This window comes from Pelophylax lessonae (genome assembly GCF_965119305.1).
Source record: "Pelophylax lessonae genome assembly, chromosome: 5".
Classification (NCBI taxonomy): Eukaryota; Metazoa; Chordata; class Amphibia; order Anura; family Ranidae; genus Pelophylax; species Pelophylax lessonae.
In genome coordinates this window covers 170,467,411-170,488,542 of record NC_138772.1, presented here as the reverse complement: position 1 = coordinate 170,488,542, position 21,132 = coordinate 170,467,411, and the positions used below count along the sequence as shown (strand labels likewise).

Genomic DNA, 21,132 nt, shown 5'->3' with positions numbered 1-21,132 from the left:
GACCAGCGGGTATAAACGGATTTCTGTCTGTTTACACCTGCCTAAATCCGATCCATTCCACTAAAGAGAAAATGAAGGCGATCCGTCCTCATCCACGCCCAGAAGCTGTGCAGGGATGACGCTCCTGCACCGGAAGTGATGAGCGGGGCCGGTGCAGGGCATTCTGGGACTCCGTTCGTCGCTGAAGAGGACGCATAAGAGGACGCGCTGGCTTCAGCTGCCCACACCTGAGATGGCAGCGCTGGACAAGACATTTTGAAGGTAAGTATTTCTTCTAAAAGCTAAGTGCGACCCGGGACAGTTTAGAGGCTATCCATTGTGGAATGTACTAGCCCTGACTGTCCCGGGGGTATTTTTATCTAAAAATCTTTTCCAAGGCCAGAACTCCGCTTTTAATAACAACTTTTGCCCTGTTACAGTTACCATAAGCTAGGTTTCTGAACCTCCCATACTCCATGAAATGTTTATCCTGCTTGCATTCCTGTTTTTATTTAGAGGTTTTGGCCTCTTGCACACTGCAGCTTGAAAAAGCTCAGTACCGCTTTTTTTTTATTTTTTACTGAGCTAAAATACAGCCCATACATTGTAATGTGCCTATGCACACAGGAGCATAAATGAGCACCGTGCATTCTTCAGTAAAAAAAAACCTAGAAAAATCTGCATTTTTGGTCAGTAATTTACGCCGCATGCGTGTAAATCTGCGCAAATGTCCATTTACATAAAGTACAGAACAAGAACGCAAAAAATACGCGAAAGCATTTGCGCAAAAATACACGCAAATACATTAAAAAAAGAGACTGAAAAAGTAGATGCTCAAACAGGAGTATCGTTTGCAAGAGGCCTTATAGGCTACAATCTCTACCGCTGTGCCTTTTCCTGTTTATACTATTTGTTAACCCAATCTGCTTATATTTAAAAAAAAATGTTCTGTTGCATTTTGGGTATACAGTTTTTTTTTTCTAATTCTGCTAAGAGCCCATTCACACAGGGGCGACACGACTTGCCGGACGACCTGCACGGACTTCATATCATTGAAGTCAATGCAAGTCGCCTCCAGGTCACCCCAAAGTAGTACAGGACCCTTTTTCTAAGTCGGAGCGACTTGTGTCGCTCCTATTAGAACGGATCCTGTGCTAATCAATGGCAGGCGACCCATCGCGACTTGTCAGGCGACCAAGTCACCTGACAAGTCGCACTAGTGTGAATGGGGACTAATACGTTCTTCTGTAAAAGAAAATACTAATTGCCTGCCTGTCCTGCCAAATTGCCGTATTACTTAACCCAGGAGCCTGCATTCACTATATCTGGTCTCTCACGCTACACAGAATATGGAAATGCAATTATTTAATAAATATAAACTGCTAAATACCTTTTCTCATCAGCAGTATACATTGGTGTCCTGCCAAGCACTGGTTAAAGTTAGGAGAAGTTTTCATTCCCCTCTGACTGTCCTATGAGGTTGCAGGACCCCTGACTCTCTGTCTGGACAGTGCTGATTATCCCAGTTCTGATCACATGCCCCCCCTAAAAAAAAAAAAACCTCTCACAAACTGAGCATGTGCAGAGTGCCTCCAAGGCTCTGTTTTATCAACAGATGGATTGGGGACATTGGAAGATTGGGAGGATCAGAAAAGAGAGGATAAAACAGGCTTTTTACACAATGCAGAGGATCAACCCCTTAGGTTCCACAGTGAGTAGAGCAAGAATGCTTTACTGCATATACACGCTGCTTTTACTGTCCTGCAGGTACAGAAAGTAAGGTCACCGATATGACTATGCTGTCAGGTAGGTAGGGGTGTGTAATTCTTAGGCTAGGGCACTGTCATAAATCTTCAACTTTAGGATCTACAAAATCTCTGTATTTACAGGGCTGTGAAAATCTCAGGACTGAATAGACAGAAATACAAATCCACTTGCAAGCAAATGACTCCCATATAAATATTTCAACTATGTATTTCGTTTTTTTTTTTTATTTGTTATCTGGAGTAGGGCTGTCAATGGGTTTTAAAGCGTTTGTTACCCCAAAACTTCATATTCCTAAAATGTGCCTGCTGTGCCATGTACTTGCATGAGAAAGTCTCCTGTTTTCTTTGTATTGCTTCCTTTATGTAAAAAATCCCTGGTGTTCCTGCCAGTCCTGATTTCCTATTAAAAACTGACCACACTAAACAAGAGAACACAGCGTGGTCAGTTCTCTAGCTATGCTGGGAACTCCGTTTTCTCTCCTCCAATAATTGGACTTGTCCTGACAAACCTTCGCTGCACAGCCATTTAATGGGAAGCTCAGTGTGCTGCTGGTGCTTCTCCTCCTCCTCCCCCCCCCCCCCCCCCAGCTCTTATGTAGCTGAGAACAAAGGGAATGTGTCATTTTTATATTAAAAAAGAGAAAAAGGGTATTTATAATGTTCTTTTTTATAGCTATACAAAATGTTTTGCCTTTTAATTTCTATTTTAAACAGAATGGTTGGTTTATTTTACAAGGTTATCATTTATAATCACTTTATAGTGATTGTAAAGTCTAGTTTTTTGGCTCTCCTGGCCCCTCCCTTCTGTACAGTGCCCCCACAGCAAGCAGCTTGCTATGGGGGCACCCGAGCTGAGTCATAGCTCCCTGTGTCCCTTCAGAGACAGAGCCCTGTTTCTGCACCACCCCCTCTCTCTCTCCTAAATGGCTAACTGACTTTGACAGCAGCGGGAGCCAGTGGCGCCACTGCTGTGTCTCAGCCAATCAGGAGGAGAGTCCCTGACGGCTGAGGAACTTGTTGACATCGGTGGAGGAAGATGGGGCTCAGGTAAGTACTAGGGGGTGCTAGAGGGCAGCTACACAGAAGTTTTTTTTCTTTATCTTAACGCATAGAATGCATTAGGATAAAAAAAAACCTTCTGCCTTTTACAACTCCTTTAAGTCTAACATGGCCTTCTATCGAAGTTGAAAACTCTATAACAACTTGTGTTAAATACTGACTAAAATAATAGCTTTTGTATTTATGATTATTCGAAAAATTTTATTTGTGATCTGTTGAAAAAAAAAAAAAACAATAAAAATAATTGAATTTAGAAAAATATTGTGATACTGATTTTAAGTTTTTCTTTAATCATTCCACACTGTAGTTGTAAAGCATGGATTCCTGTGCCTTGAAAGGGGAAAACTCCATAGGAAAGAATGGCTCTATCTGTGAAATAGCTTCTGCAGCAGAAGTAGAATTTCAGAAGAAAGCTGACCAAGTGATAAGCGTTAGCCCTGAAGTGGCACAAAAGCTGCAAAATGATAGCGTTCTGGTATCGGAGTTTAAGCGACTGAAACTAGAAACAGATGCACAGAAGAACTGGGACTTGTTCTATAAAAGAAATAGCACAAACTTTTTTAAGGACAGACATTGGACAACAAGAGAGTTTGAGGAACTCAAAGCCTGTAGAGAGGTAAGTACAACTCTTTCAGTATTGTGAACACCTAAAGATATGAAAGTCTGAATAAATACTTGTTTTAGTTTTACTACTAAGTAATGAGAAATCTTTCAACCCCTTGTTCATTCACAAATGGATGTGCCTCTACTAGCACAGTGGTTGTTGAAGCTAAACTTGAGGAAGACCGTATATACTGTTTTACCGGTCAAAGTATTTGTAATTCTATACAGCCAGTTATGTGATTTACACACATTTTTTGCATGGCCTGACAGGTGACGGGTAGTTACTGATTTAGTACTTTATCTTTCTGAGTCAACGCACACGGTGAAGCCAGAGCCATAAAACTAGATGTAGTAATGAGCGTCATTGGATAGGTACTTTCACATGAACCTGCAAACACATCACTGGCATTACAATTGACAATAACAGAACATACATTCAAATGCTCATTATATAACACATCAGAACCAGAAAAATTAACCCCCCCCCCTTCTCTCGGCCAACATATAACCAAAAGTTGAAACGCACATTACCTTATCCAGCCCGTCAGGCCACTGTAGGGGATGACCCCCACGCTGAAGAGTGTTATGGGTTCAAGGACACAAAGTGGTCACACCTCCCAGTGATCTACAATGTGAAAGAGGGGGAAGGGGAGGTGCTGTGGATGTCTGGGAAATCCCAGACAGTAATTTTATGAAAAACAACTCAAAGTGGTGATGGAGAAAATAATGTATAAGTTGTAAGGCACCTATAGGGGACGGGCACAGTCAGCAGTAGAGACATTATGTAGGATGGGTGTAGAAGTATAAATATTAGGACGGTCATTTGTGGACCAGATCCAGAATCCAAGAAGGTAGTTTGGTGGAAATAAAGGTATTTTCAGAGTTATAATAGTTCTGCGCAGAGATCGTGTTAGCATATGAAGAATGAGGTATCTGCTTACGGGACAAGGCACAGTGGGGTGTTGGTTTACCAATGGAACATAATGGGGAGCAAATAAAGAGTACGGAGGAGTGCGGGTAAGCATCAGGCTGGAGCAGTGTGGTCCGCTGACCATTGATCCAGGCAGTTGAATGCCAATTTCAGGATCTTCAATAAACTGGACTCGGCCCTCCACCTCTACTCTGAGCCTAAATGGAAGCTGGACCTCCGCTGAAAAAAATCGGGGAAGGCTGCCATGTGGGTGTTTTGGAACAGGATGTTGCCCTTCTCTCTTGCCTGGCGCAGAACGGTGTCTCGTCATTCTAGTTGAGCATCTTGGCAATGAAAGTGTGCTCCTTGAGATGGTCGGCAGTCGGGCATTCGGTGGGCTCTTTCCACCACGAAAGTGGTAGAGAATGCCACCCTACCATACGTTGTAATTAGTAGGTTTTCAAGAAACATGGCAGGGTTGGCGCCCTTCGCACCCTCTGGGAGGCACACAAAGCGAAGGTTGCAGCGACGAAGGCGATTCTCTGTTGCTGGAGTTGGTGCTGTAGTGGTTCTAGTTGGTCTTCTGTCCTCCCAATACAGGTTTCAGCCTCAGTCACTCTGTGCAGGAGCTTGTGTAAGGTCCTAGCAAATGAGGGAGATATCCACTTTATCAATCTTAGCAGTGAGGGCTTTTTAGCACATGGAGATTGCCTCCAGCACTCTCACTGTCTCTATGGCCAGGGGCTTGAAGTCAGATGTCGAAGCACCTCCATCTGCCCCCGAGGCCTCCTTCTTCTCCTTGTGCCTGAATTTATAGAGCTTAGAGCTGGCTTCAGACGCCTTAGGTGAAAGCGGCATATGTGATAGGTGTAGGAATCTTCTGGGGTGAAAGTCGATGAGTAGATTGCAGGATAATTTCCAGGATATTGAGGGAAAGGATAGTTATGCCTCGTACACACGCAACGATTATCGGGCCGACTGATCGTCCGACTTTTGTCCAAAGTGGTGTTTTGTTGGTTGGAATGTGCCTAAACTGCACACGAATTTTCTCGGCCAACAAAAATCTACTTCAGAAGTGATGTCATGTGCTGGTTTACTTTCCGTGTGTATTTTTTCTTCTCTGAGCATGCCCAGTCTTGCTCATCAGATTTTTGTCTGCTGAAATCTGTACTGACTGACGGAAAATCGGCCGTTGTGTTGTTGGCCAACAAAAATTTTATAGCCTGCACACCAGATTTTTTTTGGCCGAAAAGTCGGAGTCGGTTGTCGGAAGCATCATACTAACAAGCCGAAAAACGGCCTATCGGACGTTGGCCCGAAAATTCCCGGCCAATAATCGATGCGTGTGTACAGGGCATTAGCAGATGGAGCTCTCCTCACAAGCTTCCTACTCCATCATGCTCCAGGCCATCCCCCCCCTCCCCAAGAGGTTGCCTAGTCCCGCAATGTATTTAATTATGTACCTCTCTAAAACCTCGAAGCATATTGGTAAAGTCCTCTGATTCATTTTTCAGGACATCTCTCTAAAATTATACTGTTTTTTGAACACTGTGACTGTCTTGGAAATTGATAAACGCTTGATGCACAAATAACTCCGTTGCGCTACATAACACCCAGCTGCCCCCGCAATCTGGTTAGGCGACTTTAACATGGTGTTAAATCCCAGTCTTGACCTTCTGACCCCCCTAACTCAACTCCCACAAATCATCTCACTAGACTAGGCAACCTCTTGTTGCATAATAATAGTGAATGGTCTTTCTCCCCTAAAGCCTCCACTTACTGTTCTTGCTTATCTGTTCTGGTTGGTGTTTATTCTCTCCTTTTAGTGTAATCAGTGGCTTTCGTATTGGTCAGTGACACTCTGTTAATAGGCAGGACAGAAGAGCAGACATTTTGGGCAAACATTTTACAAAAATGAACTGTCCAGGCAACAGTGGGTGGTTTCCACTGTCATGCAGCTTATGACCGGAATGGCCTGAGGTGTGCTTTTTAAGTGGTTGTAAACCCCTACATACAGTGCCTTAAAGTATTTATACCCCTTGAAATGTTCCACATTTTGTCATATTACAACCAAAAATGTAAATGTATTTTATTGGGATTTTATACGATAGACCAACACAAAGTGGCACATAATTGTGAAGTAAAAGGAAAATGATAAATGGTTTTCAAAGTTTTTTACAAATAAATATCTGAAAAGTGTGGCGTGCATTTATGTTCAGTCCCCTTTACTCTGATTCCCCTTACTAAAATCTAGTGGAACCAGTTGCCTTCAGAAGTCACCTAATTAGTAAATTGAGTCCACCTGTGTGTAATTTTAATCTCAGTATAAATACTGTGAAGCCCTCAGAGGTTTGTTTGAGAACCTTGGAGAACAAACAGCATCATGAAGACCAAGGAACACACCAGACAGGTCAGGGATAAAGTTGTGGAGAAGGTTAAAGCAGGGTTAGGTTATATTAAAAAAAAAAATATCCTAAGCTTTAAACATCTTACATAGCACTGCTCAATCCATCATCTGAAAATGAAAAGAGTTATGGCACAACTGCAAACCTACCAAGACATGGCCATACTCCTAAACTGACAGGCTGGGCAAGGAGAGCAATAATTGGAGAATCAGCCAAGAGGCCCATGGTAACTCTGGAGGAGCTGCAGAGATCCACAGCTCAGGTGGGAGAATCTCTCCACAGAACAACTATTAGTTGTGCACTCCACAAATCTGGCATTTGGGGAAAAGTGACAAGAAGAAAGCCATTGTTGAAAGAAAGCTAGAAGAAGTCCTGTTTGCAGTTAGCGAGAAGCCATGTGGGGAACACAGCAAACATGTGGAAGAAGGTGCTCTGGTCAAATGAGACCAAAATTAAAATGTTTGGCCTAAAAGCAAAACGCTATTTGTGGTGAAAAACTAACACCGCACATCACCCTGAACACACCATGCCCACCTTGAAACATGGTGGTGGCAGCATCATGTTATGGGGATGCTCTTTTCTTCAGCAGGGACAGGGAAGCTGATCAGGGTTGATAGGAAGATGGATGGAGCCAAATACAGGGCAATCTTAGAAGAAAACCTGTTTGAGTCTGCAAAAGATTTGAGACTTGGGCAGAGGTTCACCTTCCAGCAGGATAACGATCCTAAACATACAGTCAGAGCTACAATGGAATGGTTTAGATCAAAGCATATTCATGTTAGAATGGCCCAGTCAAAGTCCAGACCTAAATCCAATGGAGAATCTGTGGCAAGACTTTAACATTTCTGTTCACAGATGCTCTCTGTCCAATCTGACAGAGCTTGAGCTATTGTAAAAAGAATGGGCAAAAATATCACTATCTAGATGTGAAAAGCTGGTAGAGACGTACCCAAAAAGAATTGCAGCGAAAGGTGGTTCTACATAGTATTGATTCAGGGGGCTGAATACAAAGGCATGCCACACTTTCCAGATATTTATTTGTAAAAAATGCTGAAAAACATTTATCATTTTTCTTTCACTTCACAATTATGTGCTACTTTGTGTTGGTCTATCACATAAAATCCCAATAAAATACATTTATGTTTTTGGTTGTAACCTGAGAAAATGTGGAAAACTTCAAGGGGTATAAATACTTTTTCAAGGCACTGTATACTCAGTGATGTGATTTGCCTCAGGTGATACACAGAGATTAAACAAATATCATCCTGCATATGTTGTACCTGTTTATCTGCAGTCTTCTCTACAGTCCAGAATTTTTATAAAGCGTGTCTGATCTGTCAGGAAAAAGTGGGTGAAGAACTGAAATTACACACTACAGAACTCTGACAGTTGATTGGATCGAATAGACACACACTCCACAAAGGAACAGTGCTGAGGTTGCAATCACAGGCTGTGTGCTGGAGCTCCCTCTCCTGTCATTTTTTTTTTCTCTTGATGTCAGGAAAGCTTGTCGAAAGAGATTCATGCTAATAGCAGAGGAGGGCAACAGCAGACAGAAATTACACTTGGTGCTCTTAATTGAGACACAGACACACCATAGAAGGTTATGCTTTGCTCAAATTTCATGTCTGAGGTTTACAACCACTTTACATAGATGATTCTGTGGAACAGAATTGCTGGGAATTCTAATTGAATGTTTTCCTTTTCAAAGGAAATACTGCATTGTGTATTAAAAGCATATATAAAAGTGCAATGTGTGTGAGTTTCCAGTAGGGCTGAACGATAGTCGATATGATATCGACTATCGTTCTGTGGCCGTAGGCGATATTCATATCGCCGAGGTCACGATATTTGCATAGGCAGGGGGAGGGACTCGGAGGAGGACAGGAGGACTCGCAGACTTCCGTGTTAGGTCGGAGGAGAACTCACACATCCAATCCACTGCAGGCTGCAGCCCGCCCCACATGTTCAGTGAGTCTCACTCTCCGCCCTAGTTTTTTCAATGGCACATTTAGGCAACCAATCACGCCGTGAGCAGCTGCACAGCTAACCAATCACGCGTGCCTGCACACCTGATTGGTTCGCTGTGCCGCTACTCACGGCGTGATTGGCTCCCTGAATGTGCCATTGAGAAAACTAGGGCGGAGAGTGAGACTCACTGAACGTGTGGGGCGGGCTGCAGCCTGCACGAGACGAGTGAGTAATGTAATGTATGGCATGCGGCTGTGCTCCTTTCTAATCCACCGCTCCAGCCTCTTACCACCACTGCCAGTAGCAGTATATATGTGAAATACAATAAATAATCTATATTGACATGGTGTGTATACAAAAAGGGAAAAGTAGATGTATGTATATGTAGAGGAAAAAAAATTATTAATAATTCAGAGGTGATTTATATATTTATATATTAATAATTTATTTTCCTCTACATATACATACATACATACATACATACATACATCTACTTTTCCCTTTTTGTATACACACCATGTCAATATAGATTATTTATTGTATTTCACATATATACTGGCAGCACCAATCACTTCCTCTTCCTTTTTATAATCTATTATATAACCCCTTCCAGGGTTATATTCTGAAGTGGGCTGCAGCCAACCCCTTTTTATATTTCTCCATATAAAGGACGGGTCCCACAATATCGCAATATATTTTTTTTCCAATATCGTGCAGGCCTAGTTTCCAGTACATGTCTCTAACATGTACTAGCATGTGCTGTACATGTAACCACCTGACAAGCTATACCATCCTCCTAGGTGGTATGAGATTATGATCTCCTTCACTTTATAATTTCCAAGCCTACAAAAAGATGTTTAAAATCTGATTGACTTTTATAGAGTAACCCAGACTTTTTTCTGTTTTTTGAAATTTTGGAAAATAATGGCCTATTTTCTGAAACAGAAGTGGGATCTGACAATATCACAAACTTTCTTTGTTCTTCTAATTTGCCAATGATTGTAATGCCTCATCCCATATAAATTTGCGGTCTTCCATTATATTTCAGCAGTGTATGGTGAATTACTATGTGGCTTGATTTTTCATTCCAGTTTGAGAACCAAAGGCTAACTATCCTAGAAGCGGGCTGTGGTGTGGGTAACTGTTTGTTTCCACTTCTAGAAGAGGATCTACGTCTGTTTGTGTATGCCTGCGACTTTTCTCCTAGAGCTGTGGAGTTTGTGAAGGTTTGTATTCATTGACATTTCCCAGTATTTTATGTTTTCATAGTCATGTTGCTATTGTATTTTTATGAGAAACTCTGTGGCATTTTGGAATAATATATTAAAGCGGAGTTCCGGCCACAAAAAAAAAATTTCAATGAACATACCCCCGTACAGTCAAGGCTAGTACATTCCACAATGGCTAGCCTCTGATCTGTCCCGGGTCGCACTTACCTGCAAGAAGAAATACTCACTTTTAAAATTTCTTCTCCAGCGTTGCCATCTTTGTTGTGGGCAGCTGAAGCCAGCGTGATCCTCTTCTGCATCCTATTCCTTGTCTTCTTCTCCCAGAATGCGCCTGCAACGGCCCCTCTCGTCACTTCCGGTGCGGCGCCGCATTCCTCCACAGCTTCTGGGCATGCCCAGAAGCTGTTTAGCAGGGAATGCGGCGTCGCACCGGAAGTGACGAGCGGGGCCGGTGCCGTCGCATTAATTCCTGGGAGCGATGACGTTCAGCTCCCAGGAATCATTGCAAACCGGAAGTGACGGCGCGGGCCGCGGCCGCTGAGTGAGGAAGTGGAAGAAAGGTGAGTATTTCTTTCTACAATAACAAGGTAAGTAAAAAAAAAAAAAAAAATCCTAACTATCCATTTCCTTTTCAGGTGAAGAAAAGCAAGCGGATGGCCACAAAATCGATTGTCGATTTTGTGGCCGGAACTCCGCTTTAAGTGATTCTGTAAATTTTATCTATGGATATTGAGAAGTATTTTTTGTTCGTTTCTTGTATGTATGGAGATGCATTATTTAAATATGCAGTCTTGTTTTCAATACTTGCCAAATGGTAAAATTTTAAAAAGTGGGCCTGACGCTTGCTATATAGGAGAACAACATACTACTGCAACGGAAGACAAAAACAAAATAATTTTACATAAACTAATTGCCAATAAGGTTAGTAACAGAACCAGTGCATAGCTTGTGTTTGCAGCTTCTCCGCATTTGATGCCTCCAGCTTGAATATGTTCTCAGTTTGAGTCAGCATCTTCTTCCTAGTGTTAGATCGTGGCCTACTAATGATGTAAAAAAACTGGTGTATGTACGCTCACACATCTCAGAAGGTGTTGGCAAAAGCCACTTGGCTTTTTACAAGCTTCACAAGCAGTTCTTAATTGATTGCACTGCATGTTGATCTTATAAATACCAAGGTAGCTTACAATGATTCTAGCTGTAAACTTGCTAAAAAATGTCAGCTTCACCCCAAAAGAGGAAGTTCAACTATAATCTTCTTCTTTTTTTTTTTTTTAGGAAATGGCACTTTTTTTCCAGGAGGGGAGCCTAGGCAATCTGAGCGGAGGTTCTCCTTTCCCACGCTAACCCCAGCCCCCCCCCCTTTCCCTCCCCGATGTCTTCTGGAACATGTCACAGGTTCCAGAAGACTGCAGGACCATTCAGAATATGCAGCACTGCTCACGCAGCCATCTAGGGCACCCGACTGTGGAGCCGCAAGCTGTCACAACTGAGTGCCTGCAGTTGAGATACCAGAGCTAGGGACAGAAGACGAAACAAACGGCTGGGGTGAGCACATCGCAGGATCCTGGGACAGTTGAGTGTCTTTATTAAAAGTCAGCAGCTACAGTTTTTTTTTATTTAGCTGCTGACTTTTAATAAACAGAAAAGTGACTGGAGCTCCTATTAAAGTGAAAATAAGAGACTTGCATTCACTTTAAGAGGAGCTCCAGTCATTTTTCTGTTTATTAAAAGTCAGCAACTAAAAAAAAAAAAAAAAATGTTCTACTAACCTACTCTGTGCTGTTGGTTTTGCACAGAGCAGCCCGGATCCTCCACTTCGCGGGTCCCTCTTCAGCTCTCCTGCTCCCTGAAGAGTGCCCCCACAGCAAGCAGCTTGCTATGGGGGCACCCAAGAAGGGTCAGAGCTCCCTGTGTCCATTCAGACACGGAACTGTGACATGGTGGTCCCGCCCCCTTTCTCCTGTTGGCTGAATGATTTTGATTGACGGCAGCGGGAGCCAATCGTGCCGCGCTGCTGTCCCAGCCAATGAGGAGGGGAGTCCCAGGCAGCTTAGACAGTCCTGCAACATCCTGGATAAAGACATGCTCAGGTAAGTATTAGGAGGGCTGAAGGGGGCTTCTGCACACAGGAAAACCTTCTGCCTTTAAAGTAACTGTGCATTTTGGCCTTTGGGTTTGGTACTCTAGGGTGAGAATAATTAGTAAATAAGACTTGTCACCCTTTTCATTCAATTTAAGGAGCTTGTGAGACCACTTTGTTCTGGGTTTTAAACTGCATAAACTTTATTGCTGGCATGACACCTAATAGAGAGGAACTTTGGAGGGAACAGAGCGCCTCAGGGCCAAAGGCAGATGTAACAGCAGTGAAGGTCGATACAGTTTAGAAACTACATTCTTTCTTTCTTGCTTGCTTTGCCCTTTTAGTTCATTATCTGCTGCAACCATTTCCAGAAAGTATAAAAATCAGTATTAAAATCAAACTGTTTACTCAGATTTTGCACAGTTATGAATTTGGTCTCTTTTTTTGCATTCTTAGCAAAACCCATCTTACAATACAAATACCTGCAAAGCCTTCCAGTGTGATCTGACCAAGGACAATCTAACAGAGAATGTACCAGCAGAAAGCGTGGATGTCGCCACCTTAATATTTGTCCTATCTGCTATCCATCCAGATAAAATGCATCTTGCTATTAGTAATATTTACAAGGTACATTGCATTTTACAAAAAAATCCTAAAATGTTATGTACACTTTGTATAAACCCAAATGAAGGAACATTTTTCTTGCAGGTGCTGAAACCCGGTGGCTGTGTTTTGTTCAGAGACTATGGGTTGCATGATCATGCCATGATACGCTTCAAACCAGGAAGTAAGCTTGGGGAAAACTTCTACGTAAGACAAGATGGGACGCGATCTTACTTTTTCACAACAGGTGAACCATCTGTTTTAGTTGGATTTTTAATGCTATCCTATGAGCTAAAATGCAGTCATGGAAAACTTCTATTCGTGGAAAGACGGCTGTCTCTTCTGATGCATGGAAGTTTCTTTTAAGAGAACAGTATGCTTCAACTCTCGTGATCCAGACAGATACTTTAAGGATAGGTTCGCCAAAGCAGTGCCTTCCAGCCATTACCGCATAGTCCACTGGTGATCTGCAGACTGTCTCTGTCAGTTACCATTCACCCAGACACAGATCTGAATCCCTGCTGTGTCCCTGATTTAGCCATAAAGTAGAGAACCACTATATATTGAGATATATTATATGTGTAATATGCCAAGGCTGTGTTATCAGTTCAGAGATGCTTGTAAAGTTGAATGAACTGAACTTCAAGTAAGCATACTGATTAGATAGGCAAAATATAAGCAAGTTCCCACTTCTGTAATATAAGCATTTAAAGGAAAAAGGTGTAATAAAGAACAAACATTAGAACATAGAAACAGTTTTGCTATAAGCTGAATTTTGTGCAGTGCCTGTGACACCAGTAATATTCTTAATCAGCTTAAAGCTGGTCTCCAGGCAAATGGCTAATTTTATATGAGAGCTGCTTTACATGCTAACAGCCCTGAAGGGACCTGATCTTCCCCTGCTCTAGTTTTTTACTTTCACTTAGGCTGGGTTCACATAAATGCGAATTGGATGCGTTTTAAAATGCATCGAATTTGCATAACACGTGAATGTGACCGGCTCTCAATAGAGCCGGTTCGCACATGTTTGGGACGGCCGCGGTGTGGTTTTTAACCACTTCAATACAGGGCACTTTCACCCCCTTTCTGCCCAGGCCAATTTACAGCTTTTAGCGCTGTTGCATTTTGAATGACAATTGCGCGGTCATGCAACACTGCACCTACGCCAAATTTATGTAAACAAATAAAAAAAAAAAAAGACCGAAAAGTTTGAAAAAAAAATAGTTTTTTACTTGTTATACAATTAAGTAAATAAGTTTTTTTTTTTTTTTCCCTGCACTGATGAGGCTGCACTGACAGGCACTGATGAGGAGGCACTGATGAGGAGGCACTGATGAGGAGGCACTGATGAGGAGGCACTGACAGGCACTGATGAGGAGGCACTGATGGGGTGGCACTGATAGGCGGCATTGGTGGGCACTGTTAGGCGGCATTGGTGGGCACTGTTAGGCGGCATTGGTGGGCACTGATAGGCGCCACTGGTGGGCAATAATGGGCACTGGTGTGCGGCACTGATAGATGGCAATGATGGGCACTGTCGGGCAGCACTGATGGGGAGGGCACTGGCGGGTTCCCTGAGCCCTGATTGCCATCCCTGGTGGCCATAGTGGGCATCCCTGGGGTCATGGGTGGGCATACCTGGGGTCATGGGTGGGCATCCCGGGTGGTTCTAGTGGCACCCCCCCCCTCGAGGGTCTGCACTGGTAATCAAAGATCTGATTACCAGTGCAGACCCCTACCCTGTCAGGAGAGCCGCAGATCGGCTCTCCTTTACTCGTGCCTATCAGGCACATACTGCGGAAAGCTGATCAACGGCTCTTCCGGTGTACTATGTGACCAGCCGTGATTGGACACGGCTGGTCACACGGTAAAGAGCCTACGTCAGTAGAGATCGGAGATGCGGTGTGTCAGTGTGACACTACGTATCACCGGTCGCCGCTCTGCACGCACCCCGGGCGCATTATCCTGCCGCCGTCATATGACGTCCGGTCAGGATAATGCAACCACTTTCCCGCCGTCAATCGCCTATAGGGCGGGCGGGAAGTGGTTAAAAGGGAACTGTGCATTTTTGGGTTCAGTTCAGGTGCGAATTCAAGGAAAAATTTGCATCTTAACCGGTAAACGGACCGGACTGCAAACTGCAGCCGCATATATTTTAACCCAGCCTTACAGGTTTCTTTCCCACTCCAACCCTGTAACTGGACAGTGAAAGGAGAAGCAGTGGACTTCTGAACAAATCTCTGTACTCTGCTCTCTCCTCTTGTCAACATGCTGTTTGCACTGCAGAACACCCAACTGGTTACTTGAGCTGCTTTTCCCTTCATCTGCCTAAGCTGTGATGCACAATAGGCTGATAGAGGTTAATTCAAGAAAAAAAAAAAAACTGTTGCTTACACTGCTCAAACTAAAAAAGAAAAATAAATAATGACGCCCCTGCTAAAGATCTGATACTGTACTGTGTGTGTTTGGTTTGGTTTTTTTTTTTTGTTTTTTTTATCTGCCTGGATTTTAGCCCTAATTATTTATTTTCTTTCTTACAGAGTTTTTGCAATGTCTCTTTACAACAGCGGGGTATACAGAAATTTCCAATGAGTATGTTCTACGAGAGACTGTGAACAAGAAAGAGGGCCTATGTGTACCAAGAGTCTTTGTTCAGAGCAAATTTTATAAACCTCTGCAGATGCTTTAAGTTCCTTTTGCATGTGGCTTTTAAAACCTTTTTTACAAAATGTATTTTTTTTGTATAAATTTTTTTTTTATTTTCAAAAACTATTTAATTTGTTCATTCTTTTCTGAATCATGTCCTTAAGTATACTACTGTGTATGTTTTTATAATAAAATAAATATATTTTTTTTTTTTTTACCAGCGATTTAAAAAAAAAAAAAAGTTCATCAGTCCATACCTTGACTGGTTGTTGGATCTGGTTAAATTCCTATCTAATTTAGCCATTGACTTTTGCTAACACCGCAGGATGTTTGGTAGCAAATTGATGAAACGCCTCTTTATATGCAAATTTAAATCTAGCCATGTTTATCTCAATTAACCTCTTCCGCTTATAATTGTTTATCTGTGAGATAAATTAGATTGAATACCTACGTAGGATGTTTTCAAACAAGATTCACAAAACTCTTACCCATTTTTTTTTTTTTTCTACAGAATCTGATAAAGTGTGAATCTTGAGTGAAAACCTTTATATATAGACCCCCTTAATGTATACAAGCCATCATTTTAAATCTTGTCATACAATTAAAGATTAATTTTACTTTAAAAAAAAAAAAATCCTACAGCTCAAGTCACTTCATTACAGAGATTTATGTCCCATGTTGTGCAGGCAGCTGGATCCTGGAGAAATCTTCACTGCAGGGATGCCTAATCTCTTTCAGTCTCCTAAGTTCTGGTGTTACAGTGGTAATAGCTTTGGGTATTCAGACAGCGCAGCAGCACAGATGGCCAGACAGGGACATATCCCTTCTGTCCCTCTCCTTCAACAAGAAAAAGTATTTTACTGATTATATGCTGTTACTTAAGTTTATAAGGTTGAAAAAAGACACCGGTCCATCAAGTCCAACCTATGCGTGTGATATATATTTTTTTATTATTCCTTAACAATACCCATAGCCCTAAAGTAATGTATCCTAAAGAAAGACAGCTAAAATAGAAGTTTTTTTTTTTTTTTTTTGAACTTTCAGCTAGTACTACTTTCTGGGGGAGGGAGTTCCTAGTTTTTACTGCTCTACCAGTAAATAACCCTTTCCACGATCTGAGATTAAGCCTCCATCCTTCTAACCTCAAATCAAGGCTGTGTGTTCTCCTGAGGGACCTTAGAGGAAACAGTTACTGAAGTCCCCTTTAATGTACAGCATTTGTGAATTGTAATCATATCCCCTCTTCTTCAGAGTTATTGCACTGAATTCAGCAGTTCCTCCCTATTGCTTTCCCTGCACAGTCTGTGCATTTTAGTTAGTAGCCTTCGCAATATATAACTTTTAATCCTGACATTGTGCCATTTGCAATATATACAGGAATTTTATATATATTATATACAGTTCTATTCAAAATTATTCAACCCCCCAATGCTGTAAAGGGTTTTAGGGAATTTAGTGTACATTTGTAATTGTATTCAGAATGAAATCCTACAAGGACTTCTTAAAGAACCATATGCAACTAAAATTACATCAATTGGTTTTGTAATACAGTAGTAAATGTTTCTTTTGTGAATTCTTCATTGACACAATTATTCAACCCCTTAAAGACTACCACTCTGAAGAACAGAGGTTCATTGAAGTGTTTTCAATCAGGTATTGAAAACACCTGTGGATGTCAGGGAGCAGCAATAAAGCCTAATAAGCACCAATTAGGCAGCTTTAAAATGACTGTGATACTCAGCTCCTTCTAGCCATTTACTGGTGTGGTTACAAACTTGGTGAAGTCAAGATAATGGTCCAGGAAGACAAGAGAAGAGGTGATTACTCTTCACAGGAAGGGCAATGGCTATAAGAAGATTGCAAAGATGTTAAACATACCAAGAGACACCATAGGAAGCATCATTCGCAAATTCAAGGCAAAGGGCACTGTTGAAACACTAGAAGAGAGAAGACCGGGCGCCGATCTAAGTGTAGCAATAAAACATTTATTAACAATAAAAGGAGTACTACTTACAGGAGTACGGTAAAAACAGGCATCTCAATAGAGTGGTGGGTATGCAGAGTTCGTCCAGGGGGTCCTCCCGAGGTCCTGTCGGAGCTGGTGCTGCGGGGGATAAGCTGCGGTCTCCTGGTGCAGGCCTGAAGAAGGAGCGCATGCTCCGCAACGCGTCGCCGTTCGAGCACACAGAGTCGACCAGGAAGTGACATCACGGCCCTCCATCCTACGGACTCACGCTGCTGGACCACCATAGAGCAATCAGCGCGTCCCGCACCAGGAGACCGCAGCTTATCCCCCGCAGCACCAGCTCCGACAGGACCTCGGGAGGACCCCCTGGACGAACTCTGCATACCCACCACTCTATTGAGATGCCTGTTTTTACCGTACTCCTGTGAGTAGTACTCCTTTTATTGTTAATAAATGTTTTATTGCTACACTTAGATCGGCGCCCGGTCTTCTCTCTTCTTGTCTTGGATCATACAGGGTTACTTCACCCTTCACTGGAGGCAGCCATCGAAGTGTATAGCAAGCCACACCGGACTTTGTGTACCGAAGCCCACCTTGCCATATTTTGCTCTATGCATAGATACTGCACGCAGTTCTGACCATCTAATTGCGCCAATCTCTCCTCTCCTCACTGTTGAAACACTACCTGGTCGTGGCAGAAAGAAGATTCTGACTTCGACTGCTGTGCGCTACCTGAAGCGTAGAGTGGAGAAAAGTCCCTGTGTGACTGCTGAGGAACTGAGAAAAGATTTGTCAGATGTGGGTACTGAAATTTCTGCTCAGACAATACGGCGCACACTGCGTAATGAAGGCCTCCATGCCAGAACTCCCAGGCGCACCCCCTTGCTGTCTCCAAAGAATAAGAAGAGTCGACTGCAGTATGCGAAAAGTCATGTGGACAAACCACAGAAGTTTTGGGATAGTGTTCTGTGGACTGATGAAACAAAATTAGAACTGTTTGGGCCCATGGATCAACGCTATGTTTGGAGGAGGAAGAACAAGGCCTATGAAGAAAAGAACACCTTGCCTACTGTGAAGCATGGCGGGGGGTCAATCATGCTTTGGGGCTGTTTTGCTTCTGCAGGTACAGGGAAGCTTCAGCTTGTGCAAGGTACCATGAATTCTCTTCAGTACCAGGAGATATTGGATGACAATGTGATGCAATCCGTCACAAACCTTAGGCTTGGGAGACGTTGGACCTTTCAAAAGGACAATGATCCCAAGCATACCTCCAAGTCCACTAGAGCATGGTTGCAGATTAAAGGCTGGAACATTTTGAAGTGGCCATCACAGTCACCAGACTTAAATCCGATTGAGAACCTCTGGTGGGACTTAAAGAAAGCAGTTGCAGTGCACAAGCCTAAGAATGTGACTGAACTGGAGGCTTTCGCCCATGACGAATGGGCAAAGATACCCGTAGATCGCTGCAAGACACTTGTGTCAAGCTATGCTTCACATTTAAAAGCTGTCATAACTGTAAAAGGATGTTGTACTAAGTACTAAGATTGAATGTCACTTGGGGGTTGAATAAAACTGATAATGATGTGAGCACAGAAAAGACATTTGTGGTTATTTCATTATAAATGTTATGTTATATTTGTCTGACCTACACGTGCCTCTTTGATTTAATTGTAAGCAGGATGACTGAATGATCAAAATCAATGTCAAACTGGCCAAAACAATCAATTTCAGTGGGGGTTGAATAATTTTGAATACAACTGTATACTGTGTATTTCTTTGGGATTACACGGGGGTAGATGGGGGAGGTACATGGCAACATCTAATTTAAGGAAATTCAGTATTTGTTGTCTATGTCTGTATTTCAGTGTTAACAGCTCCTATTATATAAATATGTAACCCTAGCAATGAACTTCTCTAATTGTGCTCTCTTTTGGTCTGGTAAATATACCATTGAAAGCACTTTATTACATCTGTTCAATAAGTGCATTGTATATACAACTCGGGAGGTAAATAGCTAAGTATATAGAAAGATCTAATCCCAAATACAAAAAAAATTCCCAAGAGACCCACACAGAAAAAAGTGTGGGGGTGGGGAGAAGAGAAACAAAAGAAAAGGGAAAACCATTGTCTTCGAAATACATATAATGGAAACAACAATTTTTTAAAGAGCCTCACGTTGTCCCTCCAAAACAAAAAAAATAAAAAATTATTTTAACCAAATAAAAATCCAATCTAATACAAAATATATTTATTCAAATGATTGCACCCAAAAAATATACATTGAAAGCATTTTGTTACATCTGTTCAATAAGTGCATGAAAATACACGTTGATCGTGTCAGAAATATACTCAGTATTATGTAAGATAACACTCCAATCAGAAACTCTGCTAAGACTACAGAACACCCGCCTATTATAGTGAAGAGGAGAGGGGAAGGTGTCTTGACACGCCTTTCTGTCCTACAGCGACAACACTGCTTTTCTATAGATACAGTTTGATGGGGGAACACTGTCACCCTAGCACACAAAATACATTTTTCTTTTGGGGCTTAGATACACCTGTATTTTTATGTTTGGCCACTAGATGGCACCAGATGATGTTTATTCTTTCCCTCACATCTATTTTGGGCTCATGTAGAAATTCTGTTTGTACATGCTGTACTATTCAGTGGTTAGCAATGAAGGTTAGAGAAAGTTGTGTTTTTTTTTTCTTTTTAATGGTAATTTAGTGCAATTTCAACTGAGATACTTAAAGACCCTGTCACATTGTCCTTTGAGGGGAAAGTGGTCTATTTAAAAACTCATCCCATGAACCAGTTATAATAACCATAACCTTCACAATGTTCTCCTCCACACAAGTCCTGCAAAATACCTGGGATTTCTTGGCATGGTGAAGCATGTGACCTGTTCCAAATCACTAGGCCTTGAATGTTGTCTCAGGAAGAAAGGGTTCACATCATTACTCCTTGCAAGCTCTGAATCTGGTATTTTGTGGCCACTGTGATGGAGGAAGGAATGGCAGAGGACGCAGCGATAGCAAACATAACTTGGAGGGAGGAAGGAGGACTTTAAAGGATAGGTGCACTTTAAAACAAATGGCACTTATCCCTTTTTACCCCGCTCCCTTGACCTAACCTAACCCACCATACCTCTTCACAGAGGCATACTTACCTCGATCTGCTGGCCTCGGTTCCGCTATTTATTTAGATCCAGTAATGCAAGCTTGGCTTTATCGGTGCACTAGTGCCCCATATGCTTCTATGGGGCTCTGTCCCGAGACGGGAGACAATTTCAAAGAAGTCTATGGGGCCGTAGTTACACTGGATGTAAACAAACAGTGAAACTGCATCTGTTAGGTCAAGGTAAGTATGCATCTGTGGAGGGTGAGCCTGATATATTTCAGCTACAGCTTCTCAGGCCTCATTCACACTAATGCTCCTGTGTTTAACTTTTCTAAATGTAGGAGAAGTTCTCTGAGCATTAAACAACGTTTATGCTTCTCAGAGCACGTTTTTCTGCGTTTCCTGGGATATGTTGCATTTTCTCTAAATGAAGCTAAGCTGACTGAACTTAAATGCAGGTAAGCCCACAGTGTTAAGGGCACCATTGACAAACTATTACATATATATATATATATATATATATTGTCATAAACGTTTTAATACTGCCAGTGTAAATGAAGCCATAGATTTGTAGCAAGCTTACCTTTTTTAGGAGAAGGCCTTATGTGACACGAGATAAAATTGCCTTGGATGTAGGCTGAAGAATCCTGTCTCAGAACACGTGTCAAACACAAGGCCCTGGGCCAAATTTGTCCGTCCAGGCAATTTCATGTGGCCCTCGCAACTCTCCTGCAGGTGCGGAGACCCTCATCTCTGCCCCAGTCTCAGTGTTTGGCAGCAAAGAGGACAGAACT

At 42.3% G+C, this 21,132-nt stretch overlaps 1 protein-coding gene across 1 annotated transcript; it reads left to right on the top strand.

Moving 5' to 3' along the window:
- The first annotated feature begins 3,104 nt into the window (after positions 1-3,104).
- Positions 3,105-15,297, top strand: METTL6 (methyltransferase 6, tRNA N3-cytidine). The gene is made up of 5 exons (XM_082258826.1): positions 3,105-3,420; positions 9,785-9,919; positions 12,459-12,629; positions 12,711-12,852; positions 15,146-15,297. Exons 1-5 carry the CDS (start codon positions 3,121-3,123, stop codon positions 15,292-15,294), a joined length of 897 nt encoding a protein of 298 aa, XP_082114952.1. The 5' UTR covers positions 3,105-3,120; the 3' UTR covers positions 15,295-15,297.
- The last annotated feature ends 5,835 nt before the right edge of the window (positions 15,298-21,132 follow it).